The sequence below is a fragment of the Bos javanicus genome, chromosome 4, assembly GCF_032452875.1.
Source record: "Bos javanicus breed banteng chromosome 4, ARS-OSU_banteng_1.0, whole genome shotgun sequence".
NCBI lineage: Eukaryota > Metazoa > Chordata > Mammalia > Artiodactyla > Bovidae > Bos > Bos javanicus.
In genome coordinates, this window is record NC_083871.1 from 61,910,168 (window position 1) to 61,931,438 (window position 21,271).

Sequence of the window (21,271 nt, forward strand, 5' to 3'; positions counted from 1 at the left end):
ACAACTAGAGAAAGCCCACACACAGCACTGAAGACCCAGCAGAGCCAAAAAATAAATAAATTTAAAGAGAGAAATATGGAGCACATAATTATTTCCACTATATATATTTTTTTTAAATCTCACCTTTGTAAATTTTTAGAGTTTACCTTCCAGATTATATGCAGGACAAAGTTAAATTACTACCACTACCACCTCATTAAACTGGTAACAGAAAAGAATTCAGTTAATCTATAATTTTAATGAATCTTGCAAGGAGATCCAACCAGTCCATTCTAAAGGAGATCAGTCCCGGGTGTTCATTGGAAGGACTGATGCTAAAGCTGAAACTCCAATACTTTGGCCACCTCATGCGAAGAGTTGACTCATTGGAAAAGACTCTGATGCTGGGAGGGATTGGGGACAGGAGGAGAAGGGGCCGACAGAGGATGAGATGGCTGGATGGCATCACCGACTCGATGGACATGAGTTTGAGTAAACTCCGGGAGTTGGTAATGGACAGGGAGGCCTGGCGTGCTGCAATTCATGGGATCACAGAGTTGGACACGACTGAGCAACTGAACTGAACTGAATATAAAATATTAAATTGTAATCTAAGTTAACAAGATTTTACACTTAAAGTAAAACAACATTTATAGAACATTTATTATTTCAACTTTCCAAGAGGAAGATACTTGAAAATAGCCATGACAAGGAAATCAGGGAAGTCAACTTCTCAAACATAAAATGACAGGGCTGAAGAATATTAAAACAGTTTTTACAAAATTAAACTTTAGATATAACCTTTATAAAAGCCCTGATAAAACCCTCTGCCCTTTTAAACTAGAAAACAAATTTTAAAACCTTACAAAATGCCCACAGAAAACACTTATTTCACAAGAGATTACATACTGGTTGAAATTTTTCCTCTATCCATTTAATTTTATTTCAGATCATATTTTCCAAGAAATCTAAGTTTTAAGTTTTTTTTTTTTTTTAACACAAAGGAAACTCCTTTATAGAATTTCTAATAGATAAACCCTTCCCTGGTGACTCAGACACTGAACAATCCACTTGCAATGCAGAGACCCAGGTTCGATCCCTGGGTCGGGAAGATACCTTAGAGAAGGAAATGGAAACCCACTTCATATTCTTGCCTGGGAAATCCCAGAGACAAAGGAGCTACAGTCCATGGGGTCGCAGAGTCGGACACGACTGAGCGATGAAACACAAAGAGAAAAAACTATTTAACACCTCAAAGCCTACAACAAAATAAGTAAAATGAATAGAGGGCAAATGACAAATATTTATTAAACATACATAGGTATACACATTTCTAAGGGAAAAAAAATCTATATAAAACTAACACTTTTTTCAAAGTGGCAATAAAAATTCCAAAGGTTTGTAAAAACACCATTTAAAAATTCAAGTTCCAAGTCAGTTACCAACCACTGAACAAAGGAAATGAAGCAACAACAGCTGAAATCACAAAGTAACCCTTTGTTCAGTGATGACACCTGGTGGGGTAAGGGACACAGAAAATACACTGCTGGACCAATATATAATTACTCCAAAAACAGAACCTCCAAAAAGGGAATCCAGGGACTACCCAGGTAGAACGGTCATAATTCCTCTACTATGCTGCCTGGAATTTCACTCTTTAGTGAGCATGGAATTTGGAACTCTCTACAGAAAACTCAATGTCATATTATGTCACTTAATCCGCAGCAGCATATATCAGTGGGCAAAACTTTGTTCCATTTCTAAAAATAGTTAAGCTGACAAACTACTCAAAAGCACATTGTTATACTAAGAAATTAAAATCTGGAACTCTCATCCCTTGTGACAAACAAGAAATGGTCCCAAGCCACTACACATAATATCAAAATTTTTTCTTTAAAAAAAATTTTATTTCCCACGCAATTTTAAGGACTATATTTTCCCTCAGGGGATAAGAGAAATGTGATTTCATGAGAATTACTAAATGTTGGAGACAGTCCAAAAGATCTAAAATAATAAAAAGTGGATATAAACTGACAAATTTCTATTGACTTAACTATAGGTTAAGATTTTACTTTGCTGGCTTTCAGGAAAAAGCCCTAACAAGTTATATTACAATGACATATATATATATATACATACACACACATACACACACACATGAAAATTCAGGAAGAAACTAACAAGTTCTCAGAAAAAAACGATACAGTATGGTATTTTGAGGTCTTTTTTTTTTTAGCCTTTTAAGTAGATAAGTAAATTTTGGGCTTTGAATATATAATTTTCTGAGAATACTATAGAAGAATATTAGAAATGAAAAAGAAACAGTTGCACCACTACAATCAGATAGTACAAAAATGGTAAACTTTAAAATTAAGGCTTTCTGCTCAACCAAGATGGTGATAATGGGCACTAGCCTATCTAGGCAAAAGGTAAAGAAGAAAGCAGAAAACAAAAGAGAAAGGCACACTTCTGAAAGTGGACTTCCCTGATAGCTCAGTTGGTAAAGAATCTGCCTGCAATGCAAGAGAATCTGGTTCAATTCCTGGGTCAGGACGATCTGCTAGAGAAGGGATAAGCTATCCTCTTCAGTATTCCTGGGCTCCCGTTGTGGCTCAGCTGGTAAAGAATCTGCCCGCAATGCAGGAGACCTGGGTTTGATTCCTGGGTTGGGAAGATCCCCTGGAGAAGGGAAAAGGTACCCACTCCAGTACTGTGGCCTGGAAAATTCCATGGACTCGATAGTCCATGGGGTCAGAAAGAGTTGGACACGACTGAGCGACTTTCACTTGAAGGAACTGGTTTATACCACTGTAATTTTGGTGTTAGATGACAACACTATTTAGTCTAATGCTATGAAACAGTCCAGTCCCTTTTGGTGGAGAGATGGTGGAGTTACAATCATCAGGGGGCGGAGTTATCCTGAGTCATTTAACCAAAGACTAAAGAAGAGGGCTTCCCAGGTGGCTTGGATGGTAAAGCGTCTGCCTGAAATGTGGGAGACTCAGGTTCGATCCCTGGGTCAGGAAGATCCCCTGGAGAAGGCAATGGCAGCCCATTCCAGTACTCTTGCCTGGAAAATCCCTGGACGGAGGAGCCTGGTAAGCTACAGTTCATGGGGTCGCAAAGAGTCAGTCACAACTGAGCGACTTCACTTTCACTTTAAAGAAGAGTAAGTATAAACATCCGCAGTTGACGATGACACGCTCATCTCCTCAAAATGACAAAGAAACACAAACGACCAAAACAGGAGTACAGGCTGGCCATACAAACAAACAATCCAATCAGATACAAGTCTAAATACTCAGATCTTAATTTTAACTGCTAATAAGTAGAAGGTTAGTACTGATGATAGGATACTTAAATAATTTGACTGTGACAGCTAAGGTGAAATAGATTAGTAAAATAGATTTAGTGAAGAAAGAAACAGCACATTAAAAAGTTGGTATTTAAGTTTTTTGCAATGTTCTCTACCAGATGTATAATAAATAATATCTTTGGAGTTTCTTAGAATATGTCTAAGCTAATCGTTATGGCTGTTTCTCCTTATTTGATTGTTCAATCTGTGGCAGACTGGTCAACAGGAAAGCTAAATTAGCCACACTGAGACACCAAACCATGATGAAAACAATATTCCTCTCCATGAAGCACAGTCTTACACATGAGAAACTAAGAAGTAAAATCATTTTTAGCGTGGCTAGGACTTAATTTTTTATAAATCATTTTTATATGGAATTTGGAACTTCACAAGTTGTATGAACATACTCCACAGAGATGAGATTACTAACACATGCACCCAAAGATGAGTAATAATAAAACAACAAAAAGGTTATCAGAAGTATTCAGGCACTTACCCATGTCCTGAAGGAGCAATGAAGTATAAACAACATTGCACTCTGTTATCAGGCATCTGACGTCTGTTCACTCTAGATTCTGCATTTAGGTAGTCCTCGAACTTACTATCAATGTAGTCGATAACAGGCTGCCAGCTGTAGAATGCAAATAAATAAAATAATTAAGTTGAGATTCCACTTATGCACGGTGCTTCCCAGATGGCTCAGTGGTTAAGAATCCACCAAGATCCCTGGGTCAGGGAGACCTTCTGGAGAAGAAAATGGCAACCCTTTCCAGTATTCTTGCCTGGGAAATTCTATGGACAGAGCAGCCTGGCAGACTGTCCATAGGGTCACTAAAGAGTCAGACATAACTAAGTGATTAAATAACGAAAAACACACTTTACAACATGAAAAATTACATCCAAAGAGTTTTAGATTTCAAATGAAAAGATTAAACAACACAGAAGCCTCATGATGAATTTATTTAGGTATTTCAAAAGTTGAAGAAATTTACTTCAAAAATAATGCAGAACTCAAAGAAAAATTAAAATATTTTTATAAGCTCCTAATATCTTATTTCCAAATAGAAAGTCATGGATATTTTCTTCACTTACAACTTACGGAAAAACTGAAGGTCTAAAATCATATTTAAATTAGGGTGTGACAGAAAACAGATAAAATTAATAGCAGAGAATGAAAAGTTTCTTATAATAATGAGAATTATTTTATCTATGTTTTAGAGTCTATCTTCAAAATAATTCTATGAAAAGTGTTATCATCATTTATAGAAAAGGAAATCAGTTCAAAGAAGTTAAGCAATAATGACAAGTAAGTGGCAAAGTTGATATATGAACCCAAACCATATTACTTAAATTTCAGTAACCATAGGTGAGAAGATTTAAAATGTTAAAAAAATCTAACCAGCCCTATTCCCAAATGCAATGGAAAGCAGCAGGGACAAACCCTTCTTACCAATTACTATTATCCACTGCATCTCCGAATCCTGGGGTATCGACTATTGTGAGCAGCAACTGAACACCACCTTCTTTGATTAAAACTTTGGACTGTTCCACCTGTAAGAGTCATTGTGTACAGATATTAATAACATACATTATATCTGTGGTTTCCTACAAGGTAAGATGTAGGGAGACGAGTGTTAATCAAAACTAAATAGGAAGCTTTTTATAAAGTAAATCTACCCACCCAGCCACTTTCTTTAGAATCAATTACTATAGATGTTGAGAGTCCAGGTTACTTAAAAGAAAAGTATATATATAAATAATGGGTTTACGGCTCACAGTTGGTATAGAGAAGGAAAATAGGAACTGATAAAATATTATTAATTACTAAAGCCATATAAAACTTAAACAACATAAATGCACATCTAATAATACAAATAAACAATGTGCTTCAATGATCAAGTAATTCACAGAGATCAAATATGATTTATCAGAAAGTACATTTAATCTACCATTTGCAGTAAATGTTTTCTGGATTATCTCCATCTACTTTGGTCCCAACCAATTACTCAAGTGAACTTATTACCATTCCCAAATCTTTCTCAGCATGGCTATAATTATTTACACTTGTACTTACATCATGACTAAGAGCCAACTTTCTTCTCAAATGTGTCATTGTCCATTCAGGTCAAAGCAACCAGCAAAACCCAGGCATTGGGAAAAAATGCATTCTGGTAGGGTAAAACCCTACTAACTCTGATTAAAATCTTCAGTTCTCTTTAGAGTTTGTAAAAATGTTCTATTTAAGAAAGGGAATTGGACTTAAACAGTAACAGCAGTTCTTCCTACAATCTAAGATATTCTGTAACCCCAAATTCCATTTTAGAATGTAAAAATCATTCATATTGGACATATGCTGCTTAAAGCAAACATTCATTCAAACAGAAAAGGAGAATCATTCTCCCAGAAAAAGATAGGCTTTCATTTAATTTATATATAGTGTTTAGTAAGACTAAGAGGTTCCAAGTATGCTGACAGGCTAACTTAAGAGGCACGAATTAAACTTTGAATGTTACATGCCATAGGATGGTACCAAATAAGTACTACTAGACTTTAAGAGGGAAATGTAATCACATGAAAAACAATTTCAACTATCCATGTTGATTAACAGAGTTGGGAAAGGAAAAGCGACTCATTTCTGGGTAAGAAAAGTCCGGTTTACCTTTACAGGTTAAAAAATTGATGATGTCTTTCCATTACCCTCTGACATTTTCTTACAGATGCTAGCTGATGGATGAAGAGACTGAAGAGCTGAAACTAAGACTGCTGAGCGAAAAGTGTATAGCAGCATTGCTCAATAGAACTTTCTGAGATGATGGAAATGGTTCTATATCTACACTATCCAATACATACTAGCTGCTTGCCCATGCAAGCAACAAGTTCTTGAAATCTGACTAGAGCAACTGAGGAACTGAATGTTCAATTTTATTTAACTTAAACTGAAACAGCTACACGTGGCTTTGTTGTTGTTGTTGTTGTTGTTTAGTCACTAAGTCATGTCTGACTCTTGGGTGACCCCATGGACTGTAGCCTGCCAGGCTCCTCTGTCCATGGGTTTTTCCAAGCAAGAATACTGGAGTGGATTGCCATTTCCTTCTCCAGGGGATCCTCCCAATCCACATGTGGCTTAGTGACTACTGAATTCGATAGTGAAGATTGATAGCAACCAGAAATTATTTTGTTAAAAGAGCATTATCAAAAAAGCAACTTGCTGAAACTGAAATTTGGACATGCATATTCACAGAAAGGCTTCCAATCTTTTAGACAAATAAGAGACAAAGTTCTTATCTTTTAGACCAATGGTTTTTGAACTGCTTTGACCCTAATGTAAACTGTCAGTGAAAATTTTAGATATCCCAAATGTAAGTACATTTATTTATCTACCGAACATATAAAATTGGTTATCTGAACATTAAACAGCAGGAAGTGTCAATTTCTCTGTAAATTAAAAAAGTTAAACATCAATAGATACAGGTTCTAATATTTTCTGGTCACCTTCAATATCAACGATGGTTGCACACTCCTTGGGAGAATACTGTTTCATACCACACGGCTAAGGTAATACAGTCTGTCTGATATTGAGTTACTCTAATAATATGAGGGAGGCAAAATAACTGTGGAAATAATCAGATTCATCAGTGTAAATTATCAAAACTAAAAAAAATTGAGTGATATTACTTCCTGTGGCTTAGAAATTCACATTCTATATATCTAGTAGTTGTCTATAGTTAAAAAGGACAATCTGGTTATATGTCAATTAAGAATATGTCAAATGTCATATGTCAAAAAAGAACAATCTATTCAAATCTAACAGATCTCAATATATATCTCATTTGCCTCCATCTCCTTCATAAAAATAAGTTATCCATTTATGGTAACTGTCACTGAAGCAGAAATATCCAAAGTAACCATCCCTTCACCTAAAAATTCTCAAAAATTATTTTAAATGACACAGTATCATGTATTAGAACTGATGTAAAAATCTAACTGTTCTACATGAATCATCTCCTGATTTTACTCCAAACCATTTCTGGTTCTCTCATTACCAAACAAAGAATATTTCTACCTCTAGTACTAGGCTGTATACTAATCACACACCACAACAGCTTAAATTTTAAGATTTTTGCTTCTTTGTTTAAAAAAAAATTAGTTCAACAACTTAATTGTTTATTGGAGTGATAATACAAATGAAGATCTGCTTTTCATACGGAAGCTTCTTTTCTTCTTTGGCCTATGAAATTCTGTGTATCCTTACATGGTCAAATACATAGAAGACAGCAACATATGGAAGAAATCCAGAAAACAACTGTAAACTAGTGCCATTCACAGGATCCAACTGTATCCTATCATCTGGTTTTGCAAGTATCCTCATGGGATCCATGGTAAACAAATTAGTCCAAGTCCAGGAATTTCAAACTTTTCTTAAGAAATCTATTCCAAATGGCCACTTTCCCATGCACTTTACTTAAGCAGGTCACATCAGCATATTTTATGGCATCACTCAAGAATTCTCAAAGATTAAACACATAATTCAATACCAAAGGAATGAATGAATCAAAGGCACTTTCAAATGAGCTTTTCTCTGAAAAATAAAATTAAAGCCTATTATATTGTTTATGTATAATAATTAAGGGCTATTTTGGATTCCTAGATTCCAGAAACTCACACTTTTTCTAATATTTACAGTTTTTCAATCTGAGAAAAAGTCAAACTTTCACTGTTCATACAGCTTCACTTCTTCCATTTCTGAAAGACTATTAAACACACTACACTATTCTAACAATGTTTGAGTCATTTTTTAAGATAAAGTATTATAACTATATTAACATTTGAGGAGAGGGCTAAAATTTTCTGTCAAGAGCTTACCTCCACCTATACTTGCTCAGGAGATAACATTACAGCCAAAGCTCTGCAGACTTGACTAGTAGAAACTTGAACAGTCTGCGATATTCCACTTGGCTCAAACACAAAATCTATTCTAGATTATTTAATAACTCAAAAGATAAGCATCATCATACATACTTCATTATGTTCAATAAGATACTTAGAGAGGCAATGACCAACAGAATAGTTATGCTTAAAGACTACTTCCTTCTCACCAAGACTGAAAACGAACTAAGAAGAAACTTGATCCAAACACTAATTCTGCCTTCTACTCTCTGAACCACTATATACCTCATTCCCCTCTCTCCTTACACTGAAATCTTAATTCCCATGTCCCTTTCATTTTCTATTAGCAAACCCCTCCCAAATCCTTTCTTTTCCTTTCCAGCTAAGATACTTTTCCATAAATTTCATAAACTTCAACTTTGACAGGAATTTCCAGGTCATCTGATAATCTTTTTATTTGCTCCTTCACCTCATGTCTCTTCTAGTATGACTCTTCCCAAGTTCTATCTTGGGGCTTCCCAGGTGGCTCAGCAGATAAAGAACCTGCCTGCAATGCAGGAGACTATTGTGGGTTCAGTCCCTGGGTCAGGAAGATCCCCTGGAGGAAGGGATTGGCAACCCACTCCAGTCTTCTTGCCTGGAGAATCCCATGAACAGAGAAGCCTGGTGGGCTACAGTCCACAGGGTCACAAAGAGCTGGACATGACTGAAGTGTCTGAGCACGCACACATGCACACAACCTCTACCTTACAATCTCTGCCACCATGCTCAGCAAAGTCCTTGATCTTCACTGCAAAACAAGAACATCCCCAATTTGTTGTTGCTATTTATTTTTTAAATTTTTTAAACTCAAGTACAGGTGACTTACAATGTTTCAGTTGCATGGCAAAGTATGTAAATATACAATCCTTTTTATTTACATTCAAATGGATATATACATTCTTTTTCAGTTCTTTTTCCATTTTAAGTTATTACAAGATATTGAATATAGCTCCCTGTGCTATATAGTAGGTCCTTGTTGCTTATCTATTTTATATAATGTGGTTCAGTTCAGTTCAGTCGCTCAGTCGTGTCCAACTCTTTGTGACCCCATGATCGCAGCACGCCAGGCCTCTCTGTCCATCACCAACTCCTGGAGTTCACTCAAATTCGTGTCCATCAAGTCGGTGATGCCATTCAGCCATCTCATCCTCTGTTGTCCCCTTCTCCTCCTGCCCCCAATCCCTCCCAGCATCAGGGTCAACTCTTCGCATGAGGAGGCCAAAGTATTGGAGTTTCAGCTTCAGCATCAGTCCTTCCAATGAACACCCAGGACTGATCTCCTTTAGGATGGACTGGTTGGATCTCCTTGCAGTCCAAGGGACTCTCAAGAGTCTTCTCCAACACCACAGTTCAAAAGCATCAATTCTTTGGCGCTCAGCTTTCTTCATAGTCCAAGTCTCACATCCATACATATAATGTGGTATGTATCTGTTAATCCCAAATTCCTAATTAATCCCCCCTCCTTTCCCCTTTGGTAACCATAAGTTTGTTTTCTATGAGTCTGCTTCTGTTTTATAAATAAAATTCATTTGTATCATGTTTTTAGATTTCACATATTAAGTGATATCATATGGTATTTGTCATTCTCCTGACTTACTTCACTTAGTGTAATATCTGCTGCTGAAAAGTAATATTCTATTACGCGTGGGCGCACACACACAAACACACAATCTTCTTTATCCATCTGTCAGTGGAATTTAAGTTACTTCCACGTCTTGATAATTGTACACAGTGCTGCCATGAACACTGGGGTGCATCTGTCCTGTTGAATTTGAGTTTTCTCCAGATATATGCTAAGGAATGGGACTGCTGGATGATATGGTACCTGTTTTAAAGGAAGCTCCATAGTGTTCTCCATAGTAGCTGCACCAATTCACATCCCCACCAACAGTGTTGGAGGGTTCTCAAGAGCATCCCCAATTTTTCTGAAGCTTTTTTGAATGTTCTCTCCTGTTTAGTGGAATAGATTTCTTTTTTCCCTGAGACTAATTTCTCAATCTATGGTGGGGATTTGACCAATTTCCATTTCAAAGTCATCTTGACAACTATTTAGACTAGTTCCCCTGTATCTTCAATCTCTCATCTCTTAGGAACTGATTCTCCATAGGATACAAACATTTTCAGGTCTTTTTTAGAAATAAAAACCAAACCATTGTCTCTGTCCCCTACACTGGACCTCTAGGTATTCCCTCTCATCCCTTCCTTCATAGCTATTTCCATCTTCACTGACTCACAAAGTCACTTCCCAACTCACTATCATCCTGCCCTCTATTCCTATGATTTCACTAAAATATACCTTGCCAAAGTCACCTCTATACCACCCTAGAGCAACATCTTTCTCACTATATCATGACTGTTTGCCATATCCTTCACATGACTGTGACAATCTTGAGAACTCATATGTCCATCATCCTTGTAGCCCCCAAACCTGGTAAAAGACAAGTATTCAAATACCTGCTCTGTGTATGACTACTTCAAAAAAATTATCAAAACTTGACCAACATTAACAGCAGAGTTTCCTAACTGGACTCTATAAAGATGTTTCAAGGAGTCATAAGAAGTTATCTTAGGGATAGGATTCATTGCTTTCACTTCTTCTCACCTTCAAAACTTTTGTACCCATATAATCTAAAATAGTGATTTACTGAACTTCATAAACCAAGAAAAGTTTTAAAATGACCAACATAAGGCTGCCAACTAAAAATCTGGGGAAAAAAAAAATAAAAAGGACTTCCCTGGAGGTCCAGTGGCTAAGACTCCACACTCCTAATGTAAAAGGCCTGGGTTCAATCCCTGGCTGGGGAAATAGATCCCACATGCTCCAACTAAGAACTGGCAAAGCCAAATAAAAAAAATAAAATTTTTCAAAAAAAAAAAAAATCTGAAAGAAAAAACAAATCTAGCACTGTCATTTCACAAAAGAAACAGGAAGGTTACCAACTATGTCCTTTCCCTAGGAGATAGCTGGCAAACTTTTGCTGAAATGAAAAATGATATAAAAATTTTCAAATATAAGATCATAAAACTTGCTACCATGTATATAACATTGTATTAATATTTTTCTTGAAAATTGTTAATCTAAGCATCTATGTTTGAGATTAGAATATGAAGTAGAGCTTAAGTGTTCAAATTTTTTCTATAACTTTAATCAGTCTATTGGGAAAATACATATATGAATGAAAGTGGAAGTAACATGGTGCCATTTCATTCAATTAGAAATATTCTGGAAGAACTCAGGAAAAACAGTTCACCCTCTTACTTTCTTTGACAAAGATAGGATGAAATCAGTCCGCAGCAGGCCAGAAACACAAGGAGTGGTCCACAAAGTATAGTACCCAGACTGGCAGTTGAATAGCTTGGAAACTTAAAAGAAATGCCAAATTCTTTGGGCTCTGCCTCAAATATGGGGAGGGGGACTTGACAGACTGAGCAAGGCTTCCAAGTGATTGTGAAGCACAGTATACTTTGAGAAGACTAGTATAAAGAACTACAGGACCAGAATGTCAGCTTACATTCGGAAGTACACAGCTTAGGTTTCTAAGGCCAAAGACAGGATGTTGAGAATTAATCTCAGATGCCTTCTATTACTGAAAAGTTCACTCAGATCAGAACCACTGGAAACTCAGAATCATTTGCCTGCTCAGAGTAGATAGTTTCTCCTTTCTCCCAAGACTGTGAATGTGAAGGAATTTCTTCCCTAAGATACAAGCCTCTTGTAAACAAATAATGCTCGGAGAGATTATAAGATTGTGGTCTTTATAGAAGTTTCACTCCCTATTTGACCACATCATAGGATGTTACTTCTCTTCTTCTTTTTGACAGTTGGAAGTGTTCCAGAAAGCCTTCAGGTCAGGGAAATTGCAGACATTTGTTTTTTTGAAACTCAGGATTGTATGTTTTTCCTGGATTACTCTTCACTGAGAGAATTTAAGAGCTCCCAAGGGCAGATCATCTGCTAGATTACTGAGCTGGTGAAAAACCACTCAACTGTAAAAGAAAATTACCTTCTATTCTCTAACAACTGAATGACTAGGAATACATCATGTTCTCTCCTAGGTAAGAGGAGAAAAGAGTTAAGATGACCTTCATCTTGTTTCCAGTATATCAAGGAATACCTCCATGGTACATGAGGAAAGAGGACTTCTCTGGGATTTTAATAAGGATCAATCTAGTTCTCAAATGTTAAAGGTCTCACTTTTGGTAAAAGGAGGAGATTTAATAGTGGTACACAGGCCTTTGTCTTAAAAATGTTACTAGAGATAGCCTTAGTCTAATTATGCCTTTGTTTTCAAAAAAGGGAGCTGGGAAAACATTTACAACAGAAGAGGACACCTTTGAAGTGTTACCTTCAAAGAAGGTAAAGTGAGTTTAAGACAGCATTATTCTGGAGACAAACCAATATAAATAGAATTCTGACAAATTGAGAGCTTCTCCCATCTTTTAACAGATACCAGCCTAGGAGAAACTACCTGCAGTAACTGAAATGTAAGGGACTGTTATCTCGATAAGAAACGTCTGCAAATCTCAAGAAGGAAAAAATAGGAAATATTGAGTTGGTCAAAACACTTCATGAAATCTGAACAATTTATGAGTATAAAAGACATGTTCAATCTTATAAGAAATCAAAGGGGAAAAAATGAAATGTCTTTATGTATACACACAGGTGCACGTATACACACATACACAACAGAAATGAGTACTTATATCCATCAAAAGATATATACAAGAACATTTATGTCAGTCAAAAACTGAAAACCCATATGCTTATCTACAATGAAGAGAACAGGCTGTGATATAGTCATACAGTAGAATATTATAAAACAATGAAAAGAACTACAGCTATACAACATGAATAAATACCACACACATAATCCTCAGTGAAAGAAACCAGACTTAAGAATATATCTAAATGAAGTTCAAGAACAGACAAAATTAATCTATGGAGATGTCAGAAAGGTGTTTATAAGTGGGGGTGGGTGTAATACTGAGTGAGAGGAGACACAAGGAAGCCTTCCAGGTTCCTAGAAAAATACTGTATCTTAATCTGGGAAGTGGTTACTTGGATATATGAATTGCTGCTGTTGTTTAGTCACTAAGTTGTGTCCAACTTTTTGTGACTCCATGGACTGTAACCCACCAGGCTCCTCTGTCCACGGGATTTCCCAGGTAAGAATACTGGAGTGGGTCATCATTTCCTTCTGCAGGAATCACACCCATGTCTCCTACTTCAGCAGGCAGATTCTTTACCACTGACCACCAGGGAAACCCAGATATATGAATACTTATATAAAACTCACCAAGTTCTATGCTTAAATTTGTGCCCTTTTAATATATAAACTACACAGCAACTTAAAAATTAAATGCAAAAAAATTCTGCTTAAGACAAAAATAATCAACAAAATTTCAAAAAATGATCAAATTTAAAATTTCAAAGATTCTCAAATTGGAAATCATTCCACTTAATCTATGATAGTGTTTTATAAAATTTCACAGACCAAAAAAAGAAACAAAACTTCAAAGATCCTCAAACAAATTTTAAAAAATTGTTCAGTCAGTCAACAAATATTGGATGCTAACATGTAACAGATGCTGTGCTAGAAACTTAGCTTGTTAAGGGTGAATAAAAAGGAGTCCCTACCCTAACAGAGTTTATGAGTGGTCAAGAAAGTCTTCATTAAGAAAGTAACTTTTAAGCAGAGAACTGATGAAAATTAGGAAGCAAGCCATGAGGATATCCCAAGGAAAACCACTGCAAGCAGAGAAACAAAGTGGAAGGCCCCTGGAGTGGAAGAGATCGATCGGCCTGCTCAAAGGACAGCAAAGAGGTTGTTTTGGCCAAAGCAGGATAAGCCAAAAGTATAAGAACTAGGTTAAGGGCACCCTGCAGGCAGGGGAGGTGGGGAGGGGGAGGAGGGATGGGGGTAAAGTAAACTCTCCTTGTTTGACCAAATACTTTGTTGCAAAGTATGTTAAACTAGATTTCCATGTGTTGAATTCCTTAGACTGCAAGTGCCAATACACTTCATCTGTTCAGACACTAGCAAAAATCACTGTACTGGGTGAATCCAAAGAGCTAAAAATACTGTCAACTTGCCTATTTTGTTTAAATAAAATAAAATAAAACATGGTAAGGTATGAAACTTTTATGATTAATTGGCTTCCATCATCCACCAAGAAGTTTACTGGAATTTCAAACCTAGTACATAATGGTCAGTCAATACCCTCCAGAGTCCAGCTTGAAAATTCAAATATAATAAGCAATAATGAACATCATGTGTGTACCATTTAAAAGTAAAAACAAAACAACACTAGGTATTCCTTACTAGGTAGCATCAGATAGGAGAAGGCAATGGCACCCCACTCCAGTACTCTTGCCTGGGAAATCCCATGGACGGAGGAGCCTGGTAGGCTACAGTCCATGGGGTCGCGAAGAGTCGGACGCAACTGAGCAACTTCACTTTCACTTTTCACTTTTATTTACTGGAGAAGGAAATGGCAACCCACTCCAGTGTTCTTGCCTGGAGAATCCCAGGGACGGGGGAGCCTGGTGGACTGCCATCTATGGGGTCCCAGAGTCAGACACGACTGACGTGACTTAGCGGCAGCATCAGATAGATCAGCCTTAAGACTTAATTCCATTTTTTACCTTATGACCTAATTTCCCATTTTTTAAAACTAAACTCATATATTACATAACTATGAAGAAATAACCTCACTGATCAATTCAGTTTGTCTAAACTGCCTAACTGGAAAATCTATCTCCATACATAACATTTTTCAAGGAAAAGGAAATATAAATAAAAGAAAAATGACAATTTTCTGGACCAAACATCATTAAAAAGTAAAGTTAATCCACTTATTAAGAACTCTTTAATCTACTAAACTAATACCTATTAAGTTTCTAAAGTATAGAGATAGCATAGTTTTATACAATACAGACTAAACCATAGTGCTTAGATTTGTATCCTAGTTCTGGCACGCTAACTACATGATCCTCAGGTATATCATCATCTTTGTGCCACAATTTCCACATCTGTAAAATAGGGATAATAACACCATTTACCTGAAAAAATTACTGCAAGAATTAAATAAATGCATCTGAAGTGTTTGGAATAGTACCTGGAAGATGTTAATGATTGACTAAGTGTTGTTTTATTATTAATGTCGACCTTGCATTATGCCAGGTGCTAAAAACTACAAAAAGGACTCAGAAAATTTCCTCACCAGCACTAACAGCCAAGAACACCTTTGGTAGATATATTAATATTTAACAGACATTTTACACTAAATATTCCTGAACTTAGGAATCTACATCGTGGGGTTTCCTTAACATTTCTATATAACTAGTTACTAAGTCTGGAGAAGGCAATGGCATCCCACTCCAGTACTCTTGCCTGGCAAATCCCAGGGACGGGCGAGCCTGGTGGGCTGCTGTCTGTGGGGTCGCACAGAGTCGGACACAACTGAAATGACTTAGCAGCAGCAGTTACTAATTCTGGATTTAAATACTTAAATTAAGAAAATTTAAAGTTTATCTTCTTGCTTAGGGTTAAAATATCCAATATATCACAAAATAGATAAGCAATATAGTATAGTATCGAGTTTTTAGGACACATTTTTTTTGCAGGTAATTTGAAATCTCAAATTCCATAAAGGATATTTTAAAAATTCCTGAAACAGAGAAAACTTTAAGAAGAAGAAATAAAATATCCAGCTCCAGCATCACTGCCTCAATAAGACATGCTTCTGCTAGAACTGTTCACTCCACTCCTTTTCTGCTTATGTGCTGTGTATTACTGCATCAATCTACCAACAAATCTTTCAATCAATAGTTTAGAGCAGTGCTGCCTAACAAAACTGTAATGTGAACTACATAAATAATTTTAAAAATTTCAGTAGCCACTTTAGAAAGTAGCAACAGATGAAATTAATGAATTTTACTTAACCCAATATAACCAATCACTATTATAAAATGTAATCAATAGAAAAATTTAAATAAAATAAATTTTTTTTTTTAAACAAACTAAGACTTCAAAATCTGGGGTATATTTTATACTTGCATCTTAACATAGACATCTCACATTTTAAGACCTCAACAGCCACATGTGGCTACCAGCTATTGTCCTGGACAACATATCACTAGGACTAGAGAGTCTAGCACTTTGCTAGCAGCATTAGCATCACCTTGGATTGAATCTCAGCTCACTTCAGACTTACTAGAACAGGAACTAAGTTTAACGAGCTCCTCAGATGATCTGAATGCACATTAAAGATTGAGAAGTACTAAATTAGACCACACATAGCTTAAAGTATTAACAAATTGTTACTGCCATTTAACTATCATGTGGTATCATGCCACTCACTAAAACAAATACTAATGGCTTTGACACAAGTCATGTTTTCTGTACCCTGTCCAACAGAATTTTCTGCAATGGTGGAAATAATCTGCACTGCTCCAAATGGTAGCTACTTGCCACATATTACTACTTGAAATGTACCCAGCACAACTGAGAAACAGAATTTTTTGCTTCAATGACTTTTAACTCATTTAAACTTTAATAGCTACATATGGCAAGTAGTTACCATATTGCAGCATAACTCTGAATGTTATCATTTACTGTATCACAGTAAAATCTCTAGGAGGATCTTTAAGACAAATTCATAAGGTTCTATATCAAGAAAGTCCCTCTAATTACATGCACTTCTCAATCAATTACTCTCTCTCTTTTTCAACAACAACCATTTTTACTAACACTTTACACTGGCTAAGGTCAAATTTGAAATCTACCTATATATAAATATAATACAAGTCACAAAATATGTTTTGTGGGGAAGTACAGGTGGCTCAGTAATAAAGAATCCACCTGCCAATGCAGGAGATGCAGGTTATCGGATCCCTAGGTCAGGAAGATCCCTTGGCATAAGAAATGGCAATCCACTCCAGTATTATTGCCTGGGAAATCCCATGGACAGAGGAGCCTGGCAGGCTACCATCTATGGGGTCTCCAGAGCTGGACATGACTTAAGAGACTAAAAGAACAATAACACAGAGAACATATTAATAGAGATCTTAACCATGTTCGTGACAAAGCAGATGGACTGTATAACAAAGTATCTATAAAAAATAATTTATAGACTGTGTTTTGTATCTGTTAATATTACCCCATCTTATCATCAATTAACAATACACATACCTGTACAGTCTTTTTTATTCTATGGGAAGGACCTGGATACTCTGGAGAATACAAATCTGTGAGGAATAATGAGTTGATTAATGTTGACTTTCCCAGTCCAGATTCACCTAAAAGAAACAAAGAGGGAAATCTCTTAAAATTCAGTCAACTTATCAAGCTTAAATATTCAACCAGTGTTATAATCAAACTTGCTTTCATCCAATTACTTCTTGGCAAAAGCAAAATACACTATAATACACTATATACACTATAAAGACTCCCTATTACAATAAGTTCTTAGCCCTAATTTTCTTACCTATCAAGTCAGACTCGTATTTGGAAAGGATTTTTAGCGTCATAATTCTACAATCTGTTTTTTAAAAGTAATGTTAAAAAAAAAAAGTAATGTATCTGATACAATAGTCACCAGTTTTTTTTTTAAACAGTGATATATTCCTAAAGATGAAAGTCATGAAGGAAACATCCCACTTGGATTATATACTGCTGCTTCAGTGCAATAAAGCATAATAGAAGTACAAACGCTTATTCAGACAATTAATGAATGACCAAGGCAAGAAATCAGGTAAGTACAAAAAAGTAAGAGGTCTGCTGACAAAAAAAGAAGAAAAATTAATCACGATGTATGTTAAAAGCAAACCACAAAAAAAAACCCACTTCTAATTTACCCATATACCAATCAATTTAAGTATGCTCTATAAACTAGATTCCAAAAAGTCGTACTTTTCATATTTCTATATACTTTTTATAAAAATGCTTCTGTCTAAACCGAAAACGGAGGGAGGTAAAACGATTTCCACTAAGATTCACATACTCGTCTCTAACCCTTCATGTCAAGTGTAAGAGACCATATCAAATGTACAGCTAATTTTTACTAACATCAACAACTTTAGAATATATGTAATATAAAGTCAAAATAAATTAACAACCATAATAATAATTATCAATTAACATGGCACCAGTTGCTAGTAGTTCAGTTAGTTTAATAGGCATCTTTATCCTATATAACTGATATTGCAAGTTTTTTATGAATACTATCAGTCTTTCATATGGGGGGGGAAGGATTAAACTTTTCCCTCTAATTTTCAACTGTGGCTAGCATTCACTAACGAAAATAAAGAGTTTTCCTCTGGAGGGAAACAGCTAGTTTTAAAATATGTGAATCATAAAAAGTAAAGATTTTGTTAAAATATCCAAGTGGATACCAAGGAATCGAAAGTGTGACATGATTGGTGGTTCATTCTTAACTAACTCAAATTTTTATGATAGAAGACTATGAATTGTTAATTTTGTTACAGGTGGTTAACATTTACAGTGATAACATAAAATGAGATTTCCACAGTATTTCTATCCTAGTCCTGAGAACAGATTTTAATTGAATGATCAGTAATTTAGGTGACATACACTGATTAGCAGTAAAGTACTAGGAGTTATGGACTAAGCTAATGATATAAAAATGAAAATGACTACTTCAATTCTCAAAGGCATTTCTAGGGTAATACACACTACTAACTACAATTTAATTTAATAAGTGTTTCAGTAGTACACATTCAGTGTGCCATGTAAAGAGTCAAGAAGTTATTATTTGGGCTTAATGAAGAAAACATCTTCATATCATCCACTTACTTGAGGGTTCTGGGCAGAGTAAGAACAGAGCCCCAAAATCTAAAGCTTTCTCCCTTCTAAATATTAATCTATTAGTTTCAACCATTAATAAATTTGGAGGCCATTCAAAGTTTTTACAAACTCTGTTTGTCAAAATACATGTAAATGTAACCACTGAAACGCTATATACCTCTGCAAGTAAGTTTCATTTCCAAACTAAATTTTTTCCACACTTTTATCTCCTTTTAGTCACTTTTTTCCTATGGCAGCCCCAAACTACAATTTTACCAATTTTTTTAACCTGTGTTACATAAGAATAAAAAAATAATTTCTCCTATTCATATGCCAGTTAACTCTATAACAGTTAAATATTAGTTTTTAAACCCTTCAAACTTATTTCAGCTCTTTCCCTTCCACTTTCTTCCTAAAAATTCAGTCCAGAAATCATTATCTGAGGCTGAGGACATCAGGTGAACATGCTGGAGGGAAGACACAGTGGCCCAGGGAAGGCTAATAGGCATCTACAAGATAAAGACCACTTCCCAAGGAGTCTGGGAGAAGGCCTGAACTCAAAAACGATGAGGAAGGCGTGAAGAGTGGCTTGCCACAGGGTGTCACAGCACTTGAGAGGAGTGAGTAGCGATACTCCACCACAGGGAGGAAGAGAAAAGCCTGGACAGAAGATTAGTTTCATACAGGAAAACTGATCAAATAAGCACAGTTAAAAAATTATGAATCACTATGCTCCTGCTTCGTCACTTCAGTCGTGCCCGACTCTGCACAACCCCACAGACGGCAGCCCACCAGGCTCCCCCGTCCCTGGGATTCTCCAGGCAAGAACACTGGAGTGGGTTGCCATTTCCTTCTCCAGTGCATGACAGTGAAAAGTGAAAGTGAAGTCGCTCAGTCGTGTCTGACTCTGAGCGACCCCATGTACTGCAGCCCACCAGGCTCCTCCGTCCATGGGATTCTCAAGGCAAGAGTACTGGAGTGGGGTGCCATTGCCTTCTCCAATGAATCACTATATTGTATACCTATAACTTATATAATATTGTACAGCAACTATAATTCAATTTTTTTAAAAAGTAAACATATGCTGTGATAATGAACTGAAACTGGAAATACTAGTGTAAACTTGATGATTTTCAACAAATATAATAGACGCAGATACACTATAGATACAAAAGTATTTGTTTTTGTGTCCATATATAGGTGGGGCTTTCCTGGTGGCTCGGAGAAGGCAATGGCACCCCACTCCAGTACTTTTGCCTGGAGAATCCCATGGATGGAGGAGCCTGGTGGGCTGCAGTCCATGGGGTTGCTACAGTCGGACACGACTGAGCAACTTCACTTTCACTTTTCACTTCCATGCACTGGAGGAGGAAATGGCAACCCACTCCAGTGTTTTTGCCTGGAGAATCCCAGGGACGGGGAAGCCTGGTGGGCTGCCGTCTATGGAGTCACACAGAGTCAGACACGACTGAAGTGACTTAGCAGTAGTAGTTCCTGGTGGCTCAGACAGTAAAGAATCTGACTGCAATGCAGGAGACCAAGTTCAATCCCTGGGCTGGGAAGATCCCCTGAAGAAAGGAATGGCTATCCACTCCAGTATACTTGCCTGGAGAATTCCATGGACAGAGGAGCTTGGCAGGCTATAGCTCATGGGGTTGCAAAGAGCTGGACACAAATGAGAGACTAACACTTTCACTTTCTCTATATATGTATGTATACAAACATACATTTGCTGTTTTCTGATTTTGATGGTATATTAATGGCTATGCAGTAGAAGATCCTTGAGGAAGAGAAATACACAAGTATTTAAGTGGCAATGAGGCATTGTGCATTGCAAATGTTACAGAGGGCAAAAACCTGTGTACTGTACTTGTAATTTTTGTCTTTACAAATGTTACAAAATTAATTAAAACATTATCTCAGCAAGAACCACAATAAATCAGTGTCACACACTTTCAATTATGCAAAATACTTTGTACCTATAGTTCTCAATTTTTAGCTGAATTAACAACCTCTCTGAAAATCCAAATACACAATCTCTCCCTGAAAATAAATGATAAATATCTCAACTGTATTTCAGGAAGCTCAGTCAGTGAACCCAAACTCAGTTGTGTTTGACACTTTTCAACCCTATGGACTGTAGCCCACCAGGCTCCTCTGTCCATGGGATTCTCCAGGCAAGAATACTCTAGTGAGTTGC

The 21,271-nt window shown here is 36.4% G+C and overlaps 1 protein-coding gene across 3 annotated transcripts in view; it reads right to left on the minus strand.

Annotated features, from left to right (window-relative positions):
* The window catches only part of SEPTIN7 (septin 7), a 99,001-nt gene that overhangs the window by 26,143 nt on the left and 51,587 nt on the right, over positions 1-21,271 (minus strand). For all 3 annotated transcript variants that reach the window (XM_061414150.1, XM_061414152.1, XM_061414151.1), the window contains 3 exons: positions 17,458-17,564; positions 4,785-4,885; positions 3,831-3,965 (listed from right to left, as the gene is read on the minus strand). In XM_061414150.1, coding sequence (XP_061270134.1) covers positions 3,831-3,965; positions 4,785-4,885; positions 17,458-17,564 — 343 coding nt within the window. The remainder of the gene's footprint in view (positions 1-3,830; positions 3,966-4,784; positions 4,886-17,457; positions 17,565-21,271) is intronic.